The 20,944-nt window shown below is 38.0% G+C and overlaps 2 protein-coding genes across 3 annotated transcripts in view; both read left to right on the forward strand.

Moving 5' to 3' along the window:
* Nucleotides 1–16,372, forward strand: part of LOC121889541 (secretory phospholipase A2 receptor-like) — a 34,183-nt gene extending 17,811 nt beyond the window's left edge. For both annotated transcript variants that reach the window (XM_042401577.1, XM_042401575.1), the window contains 2 exons: nt 15,739–15,836; nt 16,045–16,372. In XM_042401577.1, coding sequence (XP_042257511.1) covers nt 15,739–15,836; nt 16,045–16,176 — 230 coding nt within the window. In that variant the 3' untranslated portion in view covers nt 16,177–16,372. The remainder of the gene's footprint in view (nt 1–15,738; nt 15,837–16,044) is intronic.
* Nucleotides 256–1,729, forward strand: LOC121889548 (actin filament-associated protein 1-like). The gene is made up of 3 exons (XM_042401589.1): nt 256–694; nt 970–1,160; nt 1,390–1,729. Exons 1-3 carry the CDS (start codon nt 577–579, stop codon nt 1,597–1,599), a joined length of 519 nt encoding a protein of 172 aa, XP_042257523.1. The 5' UTR covers nt 256–576; the 3' UTR covers nt 1,600–1,729.
* Nucleotides 16,373–20,944: the final 4,572 nt, after the last annotated feature.

Genomic DNA, 20,944 nt, shown 5'->3' on the forward strand with positions numbered 1-20,944 from the left:
AGAGAAAGTCTTTTCATCCCTCTTTTCATCTATGTATTGACTAGTCTCTTAGTTTCTTTGGTAAAACATCTACAGTATGAGACTGTTAAATTTGTTCAGAAGACACATGTTTTGTGTTGGAGTAAACAGACATTAGCAGTTTGAAGCTATAGCTCTCACAGTCATGTTGTTTAATATGAAAAGAGTCTTAATTTACCCATTTTCAATTCAGAGCAAATTCATCTTAGTTATGTGAAGGTCAGTTGAATGGGATTATCTAATGTAACAGGTTCAATGTCAAAGTTTGTAAAATACATGGCTGTCAAACTAGAAAGAGTTTCTTCTGACTTCCTGTGCATTAACATGTGTATCCAATCCAGAGCAGAGTACCTGATCCTCGTCTTTATGATTTCAACACTGGCAGCACAAACACAAACAGGCAGATGACTCAGCAGTTTCATCATTTTTGGACACCAGCCTCTTGCATTCAGTTTCTTCACATCCAGTCGTCGTTTTACAGATGTGGAGCAGCGTAAGTACAGGAAGAACTGCGTGGAGACTGACGCCAAGTGGCTGCAGGCCAAAGAAGAAGAGCTGATGATGAAGCTGATAAAGAGGGAAGAGCTGATGAAGAAGAAGCAGGAGATCAGGAACCATCTGACTCATCTAAAGAAGGAGAGGAGAGAACTGCGCACTGCTGTGGAGGCTGCTGCTGGTAAAACACATAGACTTCTGTTGAAAAAGTGCTTGTTGTTAAATGACAAAGCTTTATTGTGTTTTAAGATTCAATCCAAAAGTGTTTATAGCTGTTCAAAATTGAAAGTTACAATAATCATAGGACTCTGAAAGATGTGTGGGGAGGGGGTTTCACACATCATATGAAGAAAAAGGTCTCGAATGTGGGGAAAGCTCTCAAACCTCTCCATTCAAGATGTTACCATGTACAAGTTTATTAACATGATAAAAATCCTGTCTCTCTTTCTCCATTAGGCAAACGTTGTCATGGCTCCCTGTCGGAGCGACTGAAGAAGGTGGAGGATGAGTGCAGGCAAAGGGAGGAGGAAAGGGTGAACCCGGAGCTGGAGCTGATGAAGGTGAAGGAGAGTCTGAAGAAGGCCCTGAGTGGAGGCGTCACCCTTGGCCTCACTATCAAACCAAAAGCTGGCTCCTCTGACCTCCAGGTCAGAACACTGAGCTGTACTATGCTGTCTTTTACTGTCCTGTGGTGCTTCATTACTCCCACAGCAGTTTACATTCAATTGCAAACAACTACCTGCATGCCGCCATTACCTGTCTAATTTTTTCCGTCTGTGTATATGTGTGTGTGTGTGTGTGTATATATGTGTGTGTGTGTGTGTGTGTGTCTGTGTGTGAGTGTGTGTGTGTGTGTGTGTGTGTGTGTGTTTGTAGTCACTGGTGATGTTGCGACAGACCCAGGAGTCTTCTCCCTTCTCCAGCTGTTACACCAGTGACACTGAGTCCTGCTCCCTGCTGGTCAACAGTGCCTCACTGCTCCGTCGGCAGCAGGGCGGCCAGAAGGCCTCACCAGTCCGTGGACACGTCCTCAGGAAGGCCAAGATCAGAGCTCACAATGTAGATTGGGACCAGACTGATGTATAATGGTTTGCAATATACTGGGACAGTTTTGGCAGTCCTGTTTCAACATGAGTCCCCTCATGCACAAAGTTCATGAGGACATTTTCCCACTTTGAGTGGAATTAACACATCGTCTTATCACCCAACATCAGTGTTGGATCTCACTAATGCTCTTGTGGCTGAATGGGATCAAATCCCTGAAAATAATAATTACTCATTTTTACTATATTTTTTATGACCAGTGTAGTACCTGTAGTACTGGAAACTGTGTTAAGTCACAATAACTAGTATATGGATCAGCAAACAGGGAAAGAAGAACATCACACTTGCGGCAGCAATGCCACGCCAAGCTGTGTGTCAGGGTGGAGAGAGGAGGAGAGGAGGAGCAGTGTGTCAAACACAACACACTAGAAGTGAAGCTATTCTATCTTTTTCACTTTTGGACAAAAATAAGTTTGTGTTTGTGGTTTGAACATTTAATCCACTACAAACTCCCCTTTAAATCATTGAAATCCTGCAGCACATGTTCATCAAGCCAAGTTTTATTTAGACTTTTTTATTTATTCTGACAAGTTTGAGGCTAGAGTAGGCAAGTGCCGAAAATGTTTGAAAAAATAATCTTTTTTGCTCATTTTCTAAAACTATTTTCTTCTATTATTTTCTGTGTTGCACAACATTACGTGCATATTTGATTGAATTTCAGCTGTTTTTCCTCCACAATGTTATTAATGGTTTTTAACTCACATGTATTATTTATGTGTATTTTAATTGTGTTTACTTTTGTCTAATGTTTTATCTTGTAAACTATCCACATAGTGTTTGTGGCTGCAACGTCCCTGGTAGCTCAGCTCTGTGAAGCACATTGTGCTTCTTCCTGGAATGAAATGTATGATATAAATAAAGTTTTGTTTGCTTTCTTCATAATGTCAAAGTCAAATCCATGTAAATGTGGAGCATGCAAACTAAGTGTGTGTCTCTGTTTGTTTGTTTTGCAGGAATGGGAGCAGAAGAACAGCACATAAACCTCTCAACTCCTCACATCAGTCTCATGTTATTTCCTCATTTTTCTTTTTGAGAAATTGTGTTTATATTTATTTTAACTGTTCATACAGTCTGAGAGCATGTTGAGGACACAAGCATAGCATTCACATGAACCAGAAGTTGCCTGTTTTAGTAAACTGTAAGTACCACAACATACAGAAATAGCAACCTTTTGAAACTTTTATACTATGGAGCATGTTTAGTGCACAAACGTTCTTCTTCAAGCAACCACCAGTCTCTTTGTTTCCTTTTCACTCAAAATCTGATTCAGTTTGGGTTCAAAAAGGTCAGAACCAAGTATTTATTTGTAAGTGTTTAAAGGAAATACTAGCTTCCCTTTGTTTATTTATGTTGATGTATTTAAAGTGTTTTACTTACTATATATTTGTGTATGTGTATATATATATATATATATATATAGAGAGAGAGAGAGAGAGAGAGAGAGAGAGAGAGAGAGAGCTTGATGACTTCAAAATCTTGCTGTCCAATATGTTTCAACATGCCACAACCTGAGGGACAGTGAATGACCCACACACACACCACACACACACACACACACACACACACACACACACACACACACAAATACATGCATAAGATATACTATATATAATTAATATATATCAATCTTAATGTTGGAGAAGTACCACTCCATTCTTCAGAGACATGCTGTACCCTCTGGTTTGCAATTTGTTGAGAAGGATTCATACTGCAGCAGGATAATGACCCCAAACACGCCTCAAAGCTTTGCAAGAACTACTTGAAGACCAAAGAAGACCAAGGAGTCCTGACTGTCATGGACTTTCCTCCACAGTCACCTGACCTCAACCCCATTGAACATTTATGGGGACACTTGAAGACTGAGAAAGCCAAACTTTCTGTGACATCACAAGAAGCTCTTTGGAACATTGTCAAATCCTGCTGGGATAATGAGGCTCATCAGGTTTTCAACAGACGTGTGGAGTCCATGCCAGCTGGAGTGCATGATGTCAGTAAAGTAAAAGGAGGAAATACTAAGATATTCTGAAATTTATGTACATTTTTCAAAGATTAAAATTTTCACTCAAATTGTTAAGCTGATATTATTATTTGTAATGAAATAAATTGTATTACATTCAGAACAAATGCAAAATAGAAGTATCTTGACAAGAGGTCTCAGACTTTGGATCCCACTGTACATGTACATCCTTTTTTTTCATTTTCTGGAGTCTCGTCCTGTGTGGAATCTTAGGAAACACTTGTGTTTGTTGGTAAACCAGAGATGATCATCACACTTTCTGCACTTTGCATAAGAAATACAATATATTTGTATGCATCTATTCAACCCTTTAGACTATAAAATGTACTTGTGTCTGTTATTGCCAGTGAGTAGTAGATAGCAAAAACATGAACCAGATCATCATTTTACACAATAAAACATCACCATTATTTAGAATGTCTTAACATTTACACTAACTGCACTAATTATGTCTCGAGGCAACACATAAAAAATCCGTAGATTGTAAAAAATATGGACATAGCCACCGTGACGTCACCCACTGGTTTCTGAAGAGTGGTTTCGGAGCTCATAGTGGGCAGCTCTGTCCGTCACCATCTTGGCAGTGCCTGACTCCGTCTAACTCCTGGCTAATCTAAAATGTGCAAAGAGGAGGAGCTGAGGCAGACTGAATGAAGCCTGGTTGCTGAAACAAGCCACCTAGCGGCTAGTGACCTGTCACTCAAAGTGGCCACGTCCTTAATTATGTATAACTTTACAGCTTAATAAAATTTAAACAGGCGTGTTATGAAAAACAAATCATCCCCTGTACAGTTGTCATGAAAGGGGAAATTAGCTATAGAGACCAAAACCGTTTTTTGTACCAGGCTGTAAACATGTTTATTTCTGCTGTAAAGTTGGGCATTTTAACATGGGGGTCTAAATAGTCCCAATGAAAACTGAAGGCAGAAATCTCAGAAAAACATAAAGACAAATACGACTGAAACTCTGCACACTAGATACGACTGGAGGTAAGTGAGAAATAAAATATATATATTTTGTAGTTGAGATGAATTGATCCCTTCAAATCACCTTTGCACACGACCAAAGTGTGAATCTGAAAAAACAGCCTCAAAAATACTCTGCGGGTACTTGTACAATGTTTTGGAGACAAACATTTCCATATGTGTAAATACTTTTTGCATACAGAATGCAGCAGAACAGTGACTTTTGCCCCTAACAGAGAAGAGAAGCTGGTGTTGTATTTGTCTAGATTTGCCTAAGAATAAGCTAAGCTAATTCCTTTCAACAGTGAACATCGACACACAGAGACCTCAAAGCAGCATCATGATGGAAAGGATCTTGCTGGGTGTCCTGTATCTCTCAGGTCAGTGAAATATTTAAAGATAGAATATGTAACTTTTCCGCATTATACTGTTTAAAAATGACTAGACCTTTGTAATATATTTTGTTGAGTTGTGTACTTACATCATCCCAAATGCTTCCAGCAATGTTCATACCCAGAGAAATCAATAATTTTAATCAAGGTAAGGGTCTGTTTCATTTGGTCGGCAGTTAATAGCATCATATCACCTTTGTATGTATGTCAGTGTTGTGGTTGTCTGCCAGAAGCTGTGAATAATTAACTTTTCAAGCCACATTTTTATGATACACTTTTTAGATCCTGCTTGTTTTAACTATATCTTTTGACCAGATGAAGGATTTTAGTCATCGGATGTTTGGATCTTAAGTTATCAGAGAAACAAGCTGAGCAAACATTAACAGCAGCTCAGCTCACAGCCCCTCTGGACGTCTTGTGTCTGCTAAACAGTGTGGGAGAAACACTGATTTTTAAGGTGAAACTGCTTTATTCAGTGTTTTTACTGGTTTCAATCAGCGGGTCTGTTTGTTTTGGAGAGGAGGAGACCTCTGTGGATAATTTGGCTCCTGGTAAAAACCTTCTGACCGATGAACACTGAAGGAATCCTAACCGGGAGAAGCTGACTGCAATGACTGCAATTGTAGTTGTTTCATGATGAAGACAACAACTCCCATGATCCCACACTACTTCATGATGTCATCAAACTGTATTTCATTATTGTTTTGATTAAGAGACCACTAGCAGCAGAAGTTAAATACTGTGCATTTAATAATGTCTAACAGTGTTTATTATTTCATTATACTGTAATACTCAAAAATGTTAGAGTCACCTCACATGTTAAAAAGTGGTGTTTTCCTCACAGGCTGGTCCATCTTCTCCACATGTCGTCTCCATCAGTACCACTTTGTTGCTCAACGCATGAAGTGGACTGAAGCTCAGACCTACTGCAGAGAGACATACACAGACCTGGTCACCATTGAAAACACTGAAGACATGAACCAACTCATCAAAACAGTCTCATCTGCTGGTTACAACAGTCAAGTCTGGATTGGCCTGTACAGTAACATTGATTGGAAGTGGTCAGATGGGTACAGAGGGAGTGGAGCTGAATATAAGAACTGGGAAAATCTTGATGACAATGAGCCAGACTTTTACAGGGGTAAGCAGTTTTGCGTGAACATTGGAAACAGTGGAAGATGGTGGGATGATACTTGTGCAATTGAATATCCATTCATCTGTTATAATGGTAAGTAATAGCAAAGCCTATTTTCTTCCTTTAACCTGTATTAACAGATTTTTTGGCCAATTGGGAGCAGTGGAAAGATGTGATGAACACAACATTGTTGTTGCTTATTTACACATCCAGAAGTTGTGGAGCAACATTATCAAGTCCAATATTCACTCTCTGTTAGTTCTGTTTTTGCTCTCTACCAACTCCTGAGGGAAATATCTGGCTCTTTAGCTGCTAAATGTTCCACTATGTTCACCAGCTAGTTGTTAACTGTGTGTGTTTGCAGCTTGATGCTGAGCAGGTAGTGTACAGTGAGTTTTTAGAACCAGCTGTGGCAGAAAACAACACTGTGAGAGCGCTGAGAGTGAACCAAAACAGTAAACAGCAGAAGCTCAGTATAAAGCTTTGTAAAGCTGAGCTGCAGTCTGGTGATAATTCTCTGTAGGTTCATCACTATGAGCAACATGTCTGACATTAAATGTTATCATTTGATACATTTTTAACATAAAAATATTGATTATAGCTGCTCTAACATTATTTAGAAACTCAATATATCAACAATTCCACTTTCCCCCAAAACTAACCACAGGAACACAGCTGGATCCTGAATTTGTTTATATGAGTGAAAGAATGAACTGGTCCAATGCTCAGAGGTACTGCAGGAAGAACTTCATAGACCTGGCCACTGTGAGGAACAACACTGAGAACCAGCAGATCCACAACTTGGTGCTGACGAAAGACTGGACATGGATCGGCCTGTACAGAGATCCTGACTCCTTCCTTTATAACTGGTCTGATGGCAGTGCCTACTAACTCACCACATGGGGTGATAAACATTCAGTTTCAGGATCACTCAGATCAATGATGTGTGGTGTGCAGGAATCACAAGAGAACGAAAACTGAGCTCTGAAATTTAAATCCATCTGAAAGCCGTGGTTGATGTTGATTTTTTATCTAATACTTATAAAACACTAGTAGTTATCAGAATAGAGGATTTAACCATTACTTGCTATTTAGATGTGGCTTTGGCTTCAATTGTTTTAGTATAAAAATAGTAATTTCATCACTATTACTCTGTGAAGTGTTTTAATGAAAGTTGATAAATTTCCTGCAGAATAAAACATCTATAAAAGAAACATTTTGGTCCTGAACCCTTCAGCAAAAGGCAACAGAAGCACTAACCAGTGTTTACCAGTACTGAGAAAAATGCATCAACAATATTTATATAGGAAGTCATTACTGTGTAACTGTACCTTTTGAATAAGTCATCACTGGATGAAGACACACAGTATTTTAAATGACAGGTTACCTGTGTGGGAATAAAAGTGCAGCACTGCCCTCCTGTGTTTACATGAGTTTATTGCCTTTGAGAACAAAGAGTTGAAAAATTGTGGGAAGCAAAGACAAACATTTGAATTTCATTGAACTCCCGTCGTAAAACACACAACACTGTGTGTGTGTGAATCATAAGTGATGAGTGGACAAAACCTTTATGTCTTTATTTTGTTCATGTGAAAGCCATGTTGGATGTTGATGTCCTATCTACAGTCTGTTTCCTAGAAATGACTTTTAGATTCTACTAAACTGCACCAGCAAATATGTTTAGCAGGAAATGTAATGTTGACCCAGTTATGTTTTCTGTCAACATAATGAGTAAAATGTTCAGTGACAACAAAATATACAATCTTGCAGTACAATATCCACTTGGACTGACTAGTCTACAGCATTACTGAACTTTTTGATGGTTATGTTTAGGCACTTGGTGGAGGTTAGGGGAAGATCATGGTCTTTGTGTAAAACAGAAAACATCTGCAGTGACTGGACGCACGAGACACAACATATTTTCATTCACTTGAAAAACATCACCTGTGAACATAATCATGTTTGTGAAAGCAACATACATGAGAAAACAATTTAGTCATATATTCTAGTCAACAGGGTTGCTACAGTACTTATACTATTACCGGAAGTTATCAGAGTAGAGAACTTAACCATAACTTGACTTGACAAGACTATATATACAGCTTACAATAAAGCAAAATGTCTCACTAGAAAACAGTTACTGATCCAAAAACAGAAACAACAACAGTGTACAGATCAAGTGTACTTTGTGACACAATATAGTGGTGAAGCAAATAGAATTAAACAAATCATTAAAAGAAACTGGGACATATTGAAAAGTGACAATTCTCTTAAAGAAGCTCCTCCAGATGCCGCTACCATCAGCTTCAGAAGAGCTCCAACCCTTACTGATAAACTTGTGAAGAGTCATCTCCCCTTGTACAACAGAAAATTTGGTTAGGCATCAGGGCAGGTAACCACAAGTGCCGAGATTAAAATCATTGTGGTAATATGACCAATACCAACTACTTTACTGATATAACATCAGGTCGTAATTTATAAATTGCAGTTCCTCATATGTGGTTTACAGACACTTGACTGAACATAAACATGCTATAAGAACTGGCAACTCCCCATAACCGATGGCTCTACATTATAAAGAGGCTGACCATGGCAGCGGCAATTCTCTAAAGCTATCAGACATAGACCATATAGCAAACTGAATAAGGGGTGGGGACCGATTAAAAAGGTTCTTACAGAGAGAATTCTTTTGAATAAACACATTGAAAGCTACACAATACCCTAGTTGAATGAGGAACTTGACTTCTCTCCTTTTCTGTAATTGTCTTTGATTTAGGTATCTGGGTTCATTGAACAACGTCAAGTGCCGTCTTGCTTGTGTGTACTAAAAACTTAAAAATTGGGATTATATATATATATATATATATATATATATATATATATATATGTTAGTTTATTACCGTTTTTTGCCTTGACATTCCTTGATATTACGTAAATGCTTTGATGTGTGGTTTCCTCTGATGAACCGTATCTGTCATGTGACTTCACCAGTCTACATTAATCATGTTACTATTACCTGTCCATATTGATCATGTGATTACTTGCCAACATATATAAGAAGCCTAAAGTACTTACCCTGATGAAGGCCTTAATGGCTGAAAAGCATAGGCATGTTTTTAACTATGACTAAGAAGCCATGAAATATTAAAGGCTTTTTAAATTCATTACAATCTTGAGTGCCTCTGATCTTTTCAATAACTCATTACTGTCTGAATGATTAGAATTTGATTTTATTTTCAAAAACTGCAGGCACATGGTTGTTCAGATTACAAGTTCAGCTGAAGCTAAATGAGGCTTCAGCAGTGTGAGTTGGTGTGAGAGTGGCTATTAGCCCAGAAAAAACACTGGCAATAAACCTACATGACTACCGAGACATACATACCCACTCTATCTGACTGACACTGCTGAAGCCTCAAATCACCAACATAGTTTTGAGTAAAGGGGGACCAAGAACCAACCTCTGGGGCTCAAAAATGAAGCCAACGCAGGAGTGCCAAAAACTGCAGTTCTTTGAATAGCCACTTGAGGCTCCAAAAGCGAATCAATCCTCATAGACCCCCTTGTAAAGATGCCCAACTTTACAGCAGAAATAAACATGTACAACCAAGTTGTTTTAATCCTTTACCTCTCACGTTCACACATGTCATTTGATACATTATTATAAAGATGTACATTATTCCAAAGAAATTGATCTTAACAAATCAAATCAAATTTTCACAAAGTAATTATTTTATATTCTCAAGAGCTCAAGTTTATTATGTTGTGATCAGTTTCTTTTTACAGATTGAATATTAAAATCATTCATGTCTTCTCTGGGTTTCCAATTAAGTCGATGGCTTCCATTTGTGTTTCACATTTCCAGGACAGACTGAAGGAGAGAAAAGCCTGGTGGGAAAGTTTTCCACAAGGAGGGAAAAAGAACTCAAGACCGAGAGAAAGAAAACTGAGCTCTGAAATTAAAATCAAACTAAGGCTAACGGGAAACCTATGACGAATACTGATTCTATCTGTTAATAAAATGTACACACAGTTCACTGCCTTGTAGTTATCAGAGCACTAAACCATAACTTAGTACAAACTAGTCCTTTATCAGTACTACTGTGTGTGATGTTCATAACTCCTATTGAAATGTAATCCTCTCCAGAATAAAACATATCTATGGATTGTTGCATGTGCTTCAAGTTTACAGCAGTGCCAGTAAGTTCAAGTCTTATTTTGCATTGAGATGTGCATTTTTAAAGCCACAAGAGGGCAGGCCATGCTTAGCTTAGCTTAGCTTAGCTTAGCTTAGCTTAGCTCAGCTAGCAGTATTTTTTACTCTGTTTTCTAAATACTACAGACGAGGTGAGGAAATTCATAATTGGCTGCAACTTCCGTGGTAGCTCAGCTCTGTGAAGCACATTGTGCTTCTTCCTGGAATGAAATGTACGATATAAATAAAGTTTTGTTTGCTTTCTTGATAATTTCAAAGACAAATCCATGTAAATGTGGAGCATGCAAACTAAATGTGTGTCTCTGTTTGTTTGTTTTGCAGGAATGGGAGCAGAAGAACAGCACATAAACCTCTCAACCCCTCACATCAGTCTCATGTTGTTTCCTTTTTTTTTCTTTAAGAAATTGTGTTTATATTTATTTAAACTGTTCATACAGTCTGAGAGTGTGTTGAGGACACAAGCATAGCATTCACATGAACCAGAACAAGTTGCCTGTTTTAGTAAACTGTAAGTACCACAACATACAGAAATAGCAACCTTTTGAAACTTTTATACTATGGAGCATGTTTAGTGCACAAACTTTCTTCTTCAAGCAACCACCAGTCTCTTTGTTTCCTTTTCACTCAAAATCTGATTCAGTTTGGGTTCAAAAAGGTCAAAACCAAGTATTTATTTGTAAATGTTTGAAGGAAATAAAAGAACGTTTTTTGTTGCTGAATGAATACAAATAGTGTAAAAACATTATGAATTCATATTTTATGTCTGTGATGTGGGAGGAATTTGAAGGTATATTGGTGGGTAATGGTGAATCCTCTGTTTTATTTCCTGTTTTCTTGCTGAATGAATACAATCCTGTATTTGTATTGTGGAGAACCTCCAGACACTGACCTCTGGTAGCTGTTTCAGGACAGCAGCTGACAGTTGGTAGGCCCCTTCATCCTGGTTTACTGTCCACTGGCTCTGAAACCAGAGCCCCTCATCTTCATCAGGGCCTTTTTTAGTTGTGTCCATTACCTGAACTGCCAGTTTTTAATATGGAAAACTATATTTTCTCACTTGTCTCTAGTGTTGTGTAGCCATGCAGATACTTTTGGTTGTATTTGTCCAGGTCTTGAGATTTACTTCTCTGAGATTTCTGCACCAACACAATGAGACTGAATAGAATATTGTTTATGTCACTAACAGCATTGAATAATTAAAAATTCAAATTGGTCCACTGCTGTGCTCACTGATGATGTCACTGATGCAAAATACAGTTTTTGCAGTCGTGTTTCAACATGAGTCTCCTCATGCACAAAGTTCATAAAGACTAGAAGTGAAGATATTCTATCTTTTTCACTTTCGGATAAAAATAAGTTTGTGTTTGTGGTTTGAACATTTAATCCACTACAAACATTGAAATCCTGCAGCACATGTTCATCAAGCCAATATTTATTTTGATTTTTTTTATTTATTCTGACAGGTTTGAGACTAGAGTAGGCAAGTGCTGAAAATCTTTGTAAAAATAATCTTTTTTGCTCATTTTCTAAAACTATTTTCTTCTATTATTTTCTGTATTGTACAACATTATGTGCATATTTGATTGAATTTCAGCTGTTTTTCCTCCACAATGTTATTAATGGTTTTTAACTCACATGTATTATTTATGTGTATTTTAATTGTGTTTACTTTTGTCTAATGTTTTATCTTGTAAACTATCCACATAGTGTTTGTGGCTGCAACGTCCGTGGTAGCTCAGCTCTGTGAAGCACATTGTGCTTCCTCCTGGAATGAAATGTATGATATAAATAAAGTTTTGTTTGCTTTCTTCATAATGTCAAAGACAAATCCATGTAAATGTGGAGCATGCAAACTAAGTGTGTGTCTCTGTTTGTTTGTTTTGCAGGAATGAGAGCAGAAGAACAGCACATAAACCTCTCAACCCCTCACATCAGTCTCATGTTATTTACTTTTTTTCGTTTTAAGAAATTGTGTTTATATTTATTTAAAACTGTTCATACAGTCTGAGAGCATGTTGAGGACACAAGCATAGCATTCACATGAACCAGAACAAGTTGCCTGTTTTAGTAAACTGTAAGTACCACAACATACAGAAATAGCAACCTTTTGAAACTTTTATACTATGGAGCATGTTTAGTGCACAAACTTTCTTCTTCAAGCAACCACCAGTCTCTTTGTTTCCTTTTCACTCAAAATCTGATTCAGTTTGGGTTCAAAAAGGTCAAAACCAAGTATTTATTTGTAAATGTTTAAAGGAAATACTAGCTTCCCTTTGTTTATTCATGTTGATATATTTAAAGTGTTTTACTTACTATATATATATATATATATATGTGTGTGTGTGTGTGTGTGTGTGTGTATACACATACACACACAGAAATTTCAAAGAGCTTAATGACCTCAAAATCTTGCTGTCCAATATCAACATGCGACATTTATGGGGACACTTGAAGACTGAGAAAGCCAAACTTTCTGTGACATCACAAGAAGCTCTTTGGAACATTGTCAAATCCTGCTGGGATAACGAGGCTCATCAGGTTTTCAACAGACTTGTGGAGTCCATGCCAGCTGGAGTGCATGATGTCATTAAAGTAAAAGGAGGAAATACTGAGATATTCTGAAATTTATGTACATTTTTCAAAGATTAAATTCTTCACTCAAATTGTTAAGCTGATATTATCATTTGTAATGAAAGAAATAGTTTTACATTCAGAACAAATACAAAATAGAAGTATCTTGACTAGAAGTCTCAGACTTTGGATCCCACTGTACATGTACATCCTTTTTTTTCATTTTCTGGAGTCTCATCCTGTGTGGAATCTTAGGAAGCACTTGTGTTTGTTGGTAAACCAGAGATGATCATCACACTTTCTGCACTTTGCATAAGAAATACAATATATTTGTATGCATCTATTCAACCCTTTAGACCATAAAATGTACTTGTGTCTGTTATTGCCAGTGAGTAGTAGATAGCAAAAACATGAACCAGGTCATCATTTTACACAATAAAACATCACCATCATTTAGAATGTCTTAATATTTACACTAACTGCACTAATTATGTCTCGAGGCAACACATGAAAAATCACATTTTAGAAAAAATAAAACATGTCTTTAAACCATCAGTTCAGTTTTATAGAGATTAAAGCACATGCTTGTATTTTTTTAAAGGTTGTCTTGATTTCAAGGTGTTATATAGTCAAATATATGTGGCTCCACTTCCTGAAAGTGTGTCCCACCCCAAAAATGCAACATTATACCCACTTCAACTCCTCATCTGATTTGATAGAAACTTCTGATCAAGGTTTACAATGTGTGAAAATTACAATATGTATAAGTGAGAGGCTCAGAAGGCTTCCTGCTGCCTGAAGGCAACAATATGCAGTAGAGTAGTGGTGTAGAGGTGTTAACCACATTTAAACATTTCAAACATCCAGCCCAGCCTCTCTGTGAACAGGTATCATTGGAACTACTTTCTACTGAAGAAATAGTCCCAATGAAAACTGATCACAGTGAATTCTGTTTGTAATGAAGACTCCAGAGGGAGATGTTGCTGCTGAATTATCTGAATGACACTTTTTCAACACTGTGAGCACCAAAAAACAAACAAACAAAAAATTGTATAGAAGACAGAAATCTCAGAAAAACATAAAGACAAATAAAACTGAAACTCTGCATGCTAGATACGACTGGAGGTAAGTGAGAAATAAAATATACATTTCTGTAGTTGGGATGAACTGATCCATTCAAATCAATACCTTTGCACACGACCAAAGTGTGACTCTGAAAAAACAGTCTATACTATACTATATGCAAATACTTTTTGCATATAGAATGCAACAGAATAGTGACTTTTGCCCCTAACAGAGAAGAGAAGCTGGTGTTGTATTTGACTAGATTTGCCTAAGAACAGCTAATATAGAGGCAGAGTTTCCTTTCAACAGTGAACATCGACACACAGAGACCTCAGAGCAGCATCATGATGGAAAGGATCTTACTGGGTGTCCTGTATCTCTCAGGTCAGTGAAATATTTAAAGGTATAATATGTAACTTCTCCGCATTCTAATGTCTAAAAATGACTAGATCTATGTTATATATTTTGTTGAGTTGTGTTCAAACCCAGAGAAATCTGTAATTTCAATCAAGGTAAGGGTCCGTTTCATTTGGTCGGCAGTTAATAGCATCATATCCCCTTTTTGCGTATGTCAGGGTTGTTGTTGTCTGGTAGAAGCTGTCATGAATTCAATTGTATTGTTTAAGTCACATTTTTATGATAGACTTTTTAGACCTTGGTTTTAGATCTTTTAGTCGGGTGAAGGATTGTTAGTATTATATAGTATTATTTCATTTTACTGTAATAGTTAAAAAATGTTAGAGTCACCTTACATGTTAAAAAGTGGTGTTTTCCTCACAGGCTGGTCCATCTTCTCCACATGTCGTCTCCATCAGTACCACTTTATTTCTGAGCGCATGAATTGGACTGAAGCTCAGACCTACTGCAGAGAGACATACACAGACCTGGTCACCATTGAAAACACTGAAGACATGAACCAACTCATCAACACAGTTTCATCTGCTGGTAATAACAGTCAAGTCTGGATTGGCCTGTACAGAGTCGTTGATTGGAAGTGGTCAGATGGGTACAGAGGGAGTGGGGCTGAATATAGGGACTGGTGATCACAAGATCCAGATTTCAGGACTGATGAACTCTGTGTAACCACTGGAAATTTTCGTCCTTCATGGTATGATGATCATTGCACAGATACACGTTATTTCGTCTGTTATACTGGTACGTACCCAGCAACGCATTATTTCTTCTCTAATAATGATTATATTGAAGTTCAGGACTTCAACTCAAAGATTAATTTTCCCCCCAATAATTTAACTGCAGGAACACAGCTGGATTCTAAATTTGTTGATGTGAAAAAACGAAAGAACTGGTTTGATGCTCAGAGGTACTGCAGGGAGAACTTCATAGACCTGGCCACTGTGAGGAATGACGCTGAGAACCAGGAGGTCGAGAATTTGGTGCCCAGTGGAGACTGGGCATGGATCGGCCTGTACAGAGATCCTGACATTTACAGCTGGTCTGATGGCAGTGCCTACTCGTTCACCAATTGGAGTGGTTCAGTTTCAGGATCACTCAGATCGGTGAAAATGATGTGTGGTGTGCAGGAATCAAACCAATGGACGTTTAAGTCCTGTGAAGAGAGATTTCCATTTGTCTGCTACAGCATCCCTCCTGGTGAGTGGTTTACTGTCCTTCAGTGGAAGCCAGAGAATGCTGCATAACTTTAGTATAAATCATGTTTGAATGTACATGAAAAAGTGTAAATATCACAGAACTAATATGACAGCAAATGAATGATTCATTTCTCCTCTCATTCTGTGTCTCAGCACCAGTAAAGAGGTGGGTAGTTAAGCTGAGGATGAAGGTGCAGGACTCCTCTGTGGATCTCAATGACCCTGCTGTGAAAGCAAACATCCTGAAAAAGGCAAGTCTCCAAAATCCAGACTGGGTTGGGGGCTGGGGGTGTCTCAAACAGGTCTAGAATACTTGTTTACATGCTTATTCTGCTTGATGTGTTTTGCCACTATGAAGTTTGATAATATCTAAAAACCAGTGGGGGGTTTTAGACACAACAACAACAACACAATAGGGGGGATGAATGTTTCAAAATGGCTTCCATTTGTGTTTCCCAGTTCCAGGACAGACTGAAGGAGCAAGGAGTGAGTGGAGTCACCCTGAAGTGGAGAGAACAGCCTGATGGGAAAGTCTTCCACAAGGAGGGAAAAGAAGAGAAGAAGAAAAAAAGAAAGAAGACTGAGCTCTGAAATGAAAACCCAGCTTTACTTATCTGTAATCCATGTTGAATGTTGATTCTCTATCTGCTAACAATACACTATCATCAGCTTAACCGTAACCTTGACTACATCCTGTATAGAAGAGTTTTATCCTTCCTCATCAATATTACTGTGTGAAGTGTTTCAATCAAAGTCACTTTTCTTCCAAATAAAACATATGAGATGAGTCTTTGGCTTCAAGTTTACAGTGTGTGAACCAACCTGATAAAAGCAACAGACACACAGTTATGGCAGTGATTTATTGCAGAATAATAAAGTAATCTAGGTGATAATGGGAGCACTGGTAGTCTGCAAAGGCCTTCCATCCAAACTTTTGAAATCTGTAGACTTCTGTTGCTGCACTCAAACAAAAACACTTTAGCAAAAGGCAAGAGTACTAAGAAAAGACACAACTGACAAATGTATGAAAAAGTGTGAGTATCTTATATAGATAATATGATATAGGCTGATAATATAGGCTGACACAGCAAAATGTATCCACTTCACATTCCCTCCATGACAGCCAGTGGAGGAAGAAGTTTTTACATCCTTTACTTCAAAGCAGCAATACTACAATATAACATAAGTATGATGAGTAAAACGTAGTAGAAGTATAACAAGTGAAAATAGTGGTTGTGCAGTGACGTTAATATGACATTATTAGATTATTAATACTGATGCATCAGTGTGTGAACAACATTTTATTGTTGTAGCTGGTTAAGGTGGAGCTAGTTTGAACTGCTTTATATACAGCAAACTTAACTGTAGGTAGTTAAGTCCAGTGGTTCCCAACCTAGGGGTTGGGCCCCTCCAAAGGGTCCCAAGATAAATCTGAGGGGTCATGAGATGATTGATGGGAGAGGAAAGAGGTTAAAAGACAAATGAAACACTGGTTTAATCTTTAATGTGTTGTATTTTATATCATGAGTGTTTTATGTTAAATAAAATATTCTGTACAGTAACTAGTGACTATAGGTGTTAAATAAATGTATAATATTTCCTCAAATATTGTGGAATATAAGTGGCTAAAAATGGAAACATTCAAATAGAGTACAAGTACCTCAAAATTGTACTGAAGAACAGTATTTGATTAAATGTGCTTAGTTTGTTGTCAGATGAAGACAGGAACATGTCATGTGACTGAGCACCTCTGTTATTTTACACACCATTGGACAAACTATGTGCTCCTACAAACATGGTTGTGAACGTCACACCAAACCTCTGTAAATATGTCAGGTCTAAATAATTACACACAACTAAAGAATATACAGATACATAGTGGGATTATAGTGAATTATCAATGACTGCATGAGCACATACTGTGTTTCATATTGCATACATGCTGAGCTCTCCACGTATCTGTGTGTGAGAATTAAAATGCAACACTGCACTCTTGTGTTTGCATGTGTGTATTGTTGGCTTCAAAGTGAGAGTCTAGTAAATGTGGGAACAAAGTGAGAGACAGACATGTAAAACAAGAGGGGAGGATGTGATTTGTTGTTGTAGTTTTACTTCTACTTAAAATGGTTTGCTTGACAAAACATCTGAAATATCTTCATTTTAGAGGAGTCATTGAACCTCTCCTGTATTTCTCTCTTTGTTGGTTAATGATTTACTGAGTCCTATTGCATTTCTACATGAGATGCTTGAGAGAATTTGAGGAAGACAGATAACAGAGAGAGAAAATAAAACATGTATTGAGTTCAGTAAAGTGACTTATTTGGATGTAGTTTGGTTAAACTAAGAACCTGGCGTTTTGTATTGATTTGCAGGCTTGTAACATTTAGATAGGAGCTATGTTAAGTGGCCTTTTTTGACACAAGTGATAATGATGTAATAATAAATTACTCATCTTAATCTGGTTTCTTGGAGAGTGGATGTCACCCTTCGGTGATGAATCCTTCCGTGACCATGAACCTGGGAAGAATCTTGGTTGATTTAACTTTTAAGAATAGTAAGTAACAACCAACATTTTTTCAAGTTTCCTTTTTGCCAGAATTTTGAAGTTTGCTAACAGCATTGTGGATCAAGTCTTGAATAGAGAGAAAGTTTTTTCATCCCTCTTTTCATCTATGTATTGACTAGTCACTTAGTTTCTTTGGTAAAACATCTACAGTATGAGACTGTTAAATTTGTTCAGAAGACACATGTTTTGTGTTGGAGTCAACAGACATTAGCAGTTTGAAGCTATAGCTCTCACAGTCATGTTGTTTAATATGAAAAGAGTCTTAATTTACCCAATTTCAATTCAGAGCAAATTCATCTTAGTTATGTGAAGGTCAGTTGAATGGGATTATCTAAAGTTTGTAAAATACATGGCTGTCAAACTAGAAAGAGTTTCTTCTGACTTCCTGTGCATTAACATGTGTATCCAATCCAGAGCAGAGTACCTGATCCTCGTCTTTATGATTTCAACACTGGCAGCACAAACACAAACAGGCAGATGACTCAGCAGTTTCATCATTTTTGGACACCTGCCTCTTGCATTCAGTTTCTTCACATCCAGTCGTCATTTTACAGATGTGGAGCAGTGTAAGTACAGGAAGAACTGCATGGAGGCCGAGGCCAAGTGGCTGCAGGCCAAAGAAGAAGAGCTGATGATGAAGCTGATAAAGAGGGAAGAGCTGATGAAGAAGAAGCAGGAGATCAGGAACCATCTGACTCATCTGAAGAAGGAGAGGAGAGAACTGCGCACTGCTGTGGAGGCTGCTGCTGGTAAAACACATAGACTTCTGTTGAAAAAGTGCTTGTTGTTAAATGACAAAGCTTTATTGTGTTTTAAGATTTAATCCAAAAGTGTTTATAGCTGTTCAAAATTGAAAATTACAATAATCATAGGACTCTGAAAGATGTGTGGGGAGGGGGTTTCACACATCATATGAAGAAAAAGGTCTCGAATGTGGAAAAAGCTCTCAAACCTCTCCATTCAAGATGTTACCATGTACAAGTTTATTAACATGATAAAAATCCTGTCTCTCTTTCTCCATTAGGCAAACATTGTCATGGCTCCCTGTCGGAGCGACTGAAGAAGGTGGAGGATGAGTGCAGGCAAAGGGAGGAGGAAAGGGTGAACCCGGAGCTGGAGCTGACGGAGGTGAAGGAGAGTCTGAAGAAGGCCCTGAGTGGAGGCGTCACCCTTGGCCTCACTATCAAACCGAAAGCTGGCTCCTCTGACCTCCAGGTCAGAACAATGAGCTGTACTATGCTGTCTTTTACTGTCCTGTGGTGCTTCATTACTCCCACAGCAGTTTACTTTCAATTGCAAACAACTACCTGCATGCTGCCATTAGCTGTCTAATTTTTTCCCTCTGTGTATGTGTGTGTATGTGTGTGTGTGTGTGTATATGTGTGTGTGTGTGTGTGTGTGTGTGTGTGTGTGTGTGTGTGTGTGTGTGTGTGTGTGTGTGTTTGTAGTCACTGGTGATGTTGCGACAGACCCAGGAGTCTTCTCCATTCTCCAGCTGTGACACCAGTGACACTGAGTCCTGCTCCCTGCTGGTCAACAGTGCCTCATTGCTCCGTCGGCAGCAGGGCGGCCAGAAGGCCTCACCAGTCCGTGGACACGTCCTCAGGAAGACCAAAGTCAGAGCTCACAATGTAGACTGGGACCAGACTGATGTATAATGGTTTGCAATATACTAGGACAGTTTTTGCAGTCCTGTTTCAACATGAGTCCCCTCATGCACAAAGTTCATGAGGACATTTTCCCACTTTGAGTGGAATTAACACATCGTCTTATCACCCAACATCAGTGTTGGATCTCACTAATGCTCTTGTGGCTGAATGGGAGCAAATCCCTGAAAATAATAATTACTAATTTTTACTATATTTTTTATGACCAGTGTAGTACCTGTAGTACTGGAAACTGTGTTAAGTCACAATAACTAGTATATGAATCAGCAAATAGGGAAAGAAGAACATCACACTTGCGGCAGCAATGCCACGCCAAGCTGTGTGTCAGGGTGGAGAGAGGAGGAGAGGAGGAGCAGTGTGTCAAACACAACACACTAGAAGTGAAGCTATTCTATCTTTTTCACTTTTGGATAAAAATAAGTTTGTGTTTGTGGTTTGAACATTTAATCCACTACAAACTCCCCTTTAAATCATTGAAATGTTTTATCTTGTACATTATTCATATAGTGTTTGTGGCTGCAACTTTCCTGGTAGCTCATCTCTGTGAAGCACATTGTGCTTCCTCCTGGAATGAAATGTACGATATAAATAAAGTTTTGTTTGCTTTCTTGATAATGTCAAAGTCAAATCCATGTAAATGTGGAGCATGCAAACTAAGTGTGTCTCTCTCTTTGTTTGTCTTGCAGGAATGGGAGCAGAAGAACAGCACATTAACCTCTCAACTCCTCACATCAGTCTCATGTTATTTCCTTTTTCTTTTTCTTTTTAAGAAATTGTGTTTATATTTATTTAAACTGTTCATACAGTCTGAGAGCGTGTTGAGGACACAAGCATAGCATTCACATGAACCAGAACAAGTTGCCTGTTTTAGTAAACTGTAAGTACCACAACATACAGAAATAGCAACCTTTTGAAACTTTTATACTATGGAGCATGTTTAGCGCACAAACTTTCTTCTTCAAGCAACCACCAGTCTCTTTGTTTCCTTTTCACTCAAATTCTGATTCTGTTTTACTTACTATATATTTGTGTATGTGTATATATATATATATATATATATAGAGAGAGAGAGAGAGAGAGAGAGAGAGAGAGAGAGAGAGAGAGAGAGAGAGAGAGAGAGCTTGAT

The sequence above is a fragment of the Thunnus maccoyii genome, chromosome 22 (assembly GCF_910596095.1).
Source record: "Thunnus maccoyii chromosome 22, fThuMac1.1, whole genome shotgun sequence".
NCBI classification, from domain to species: domain Eukaryota; kingdom Metazoa; phylum Chordata; class Actinopteri; order Scombriformes; family Scombridae; genus Thunnus; species Thunnus maccoyii.